The 1592-nt window shown below is 42.5% G+C and overlaps 1 protein-coding gene across 1 annotated transcript; it reads right to left on the minus strand.

Moving 5' to 3' along the window:
• Positions 1 to 10: 10 nt before the first annotated feature.
• Positions 11 to 985, minus strand: LOC107577764 (protein ABHD8-like). The gene is made up of 2 exons (XM_016263801.1): positions 700 to 985; positions 11 to 548 (listed from the first exon to the last, which is right to left on the minus strand). The coding sequence occupies exons 1-2, from the start codon at positions 823 to 825 to the stop codon at positions 237 to 239; spliced, it is 438 nt and encodes a 145-aa protein (XP_016119287.1). The 5' UTR covers positions 826 to 985; the 3' UTR covers positions 11 to 236.
• Positions 986 to 1592: the final 607 nt, after the last annotated feature.

A 1592-nucleotide genomic window follows, 5' to 3' on the forward strand; every position in this document is an offset into this window, starting at 1 on the left:
AAAAAACAACCTCTAGGGGTACTCATATAACTCGAAAGCAAGTAAAACCCATTCTGCTCGGGGACAAACATCCATCTGAGCTGTTCCTTTAATGTGTTTCCTGCAGTCGTACACCAACTAGTAAATATACAATGGCCGTACATTCAAACAGTTCCATTAAATTTGGCCCACATGCAAGAGCAGAGCAAATTGAACACTTTTAAATGTATACCATCACTTGTTTATAGGTAGACCAGCTATTTCATGCCCTTAGATCTGATGTCCACTGTAGCCTCTGTCCCAGTATTGATGCTTTTTGGTGCAGTTGTTGGTCTTATCAAGTCTGGTTGAGATTTGGACGGTGACTTGGGGGCAGTTTTTGGTCTTGTGTCCTCTGGACGTTTGGTAGTGGTGGTCTTTGTGGGGGTTGATTCCTGCTTGGGTTTTGAGGCGGTTGCTGGCTGCCACAGGAAGAATTCATGTAAGAGAGTATTAACTACGTCAGGGCACTCCATCATGACCATGTGACTTCCATCATCTATGATCTTCAGGAACCCCAGCAATAGGATCTACAAGAAAGTGAACACAGTTAATATGATTGTGCACACCAAAATATGTGGTCAAGTGCCACTAAAACTTTCAGAGAAACCCCAGGAGGAAAGAGCCAAATAAACAACTAAATGGACAAGGCTCTAAGCTTGGAACATAAAATGATTGTACCTCTGCCATACGTTGGTCCTCTTGTACTGGTACAAACTTGTCGTACATGCCGTGAACCAGCAGAACAGGCACTGTGATTTCAGCATGGTAAACCTCGTCTCCCTCCGGCCAGTACTGTCCACTCATCGTGGACCGTAGAACGAAGGAAGACACGTTGAAGGCATTATTCTCTTTTAGTAGTTTCTTTTCTCTCGTTCCCTGATGGGCAAATCCAGCCCTTGAAGACAGAAAAAGGCATATTTTATTAGTTAAAAACTACTGTGATTGCCAGACATAGATACTCATGATCAAGCTGGCAAAGAACAAGGCGAGGACAAATGTGGGATATACTTTATTTCAATAGTCCAGTTTAGACATTTTACTAACTTTGAGTAACTTTGCAACTAAAAGGCTGGAATACACTATACAACTTTTGCCAAGATTTTTGCCCCAATTTACAGCCCGCTAATTGTGAAACTCAGAGCCAGTCTGCAGGTTTGAGTTGACAAATTTCATAGAAAATCGAGGTCTTCAACCCTGTTCCTGGGGACCCACTGTCCCACTGAGTTTAGCCACAACCCTAACCAAACACCTTTGCAGGACAGTGGGCCCCCAAGAGCAGGATTGAAGACCTCTGGTATAGTGTATGATGGTCACAGACCCCGACAAACTGGAGTCTGTACCCATCATACACAACAATTGTCTGTGAATACTATTTACTCAAATCTACAGACTGGTTCTGGCTTTTGGCAATTAGCGTCAACTTCTGAAAATCTGTGTACAGCTGTGGCCAAAAGTTTTGAGAATGACACAAATATTAACTGCCTCAGTTTTTATTATGGCAATTTGCATATACTCCAGAATGTTACGAAGAGTGATCAGATGAATTGCAATTAATTGCAAAGTCCCTCTTC

The sequence above is a fragment of the Sinocyclocheilus grahami genome, unplaced genomic scaffold (assembly GCF_001515645.1).
Source record: "Sinocyclocheilus grahami isolate Dianchi unplaced genomic scaffold, SAMN03320097.WGS_v1.1 scaffold7158.1, whole genome shotgun sequence".
Classification (NCBI taxonomy): Eukaryota; Metazoa; Chordata; class Actinopteri; order Cypriniformes; family Cyprinidae; genus Sinocyclocheilus; species Sinocyclocheilus grahami.

Bases quoted from the DNA above. Each gene is read 5' to 3' on its own strand.
- LOC107577764 (XM_016263801.1), bottom strand. From the start codon at position 825: ATGAGTGGACAGTACTGGCCGGAGGGAGACGAGGTTTACCATGCTGAA. The intron at 549-699 runs GTACAATCATTT...ACTTTCTTGTAG, and splicing joins AGGACCAACGTATGGCAGAG to ATCCTATTGCTGGGGTTCCT.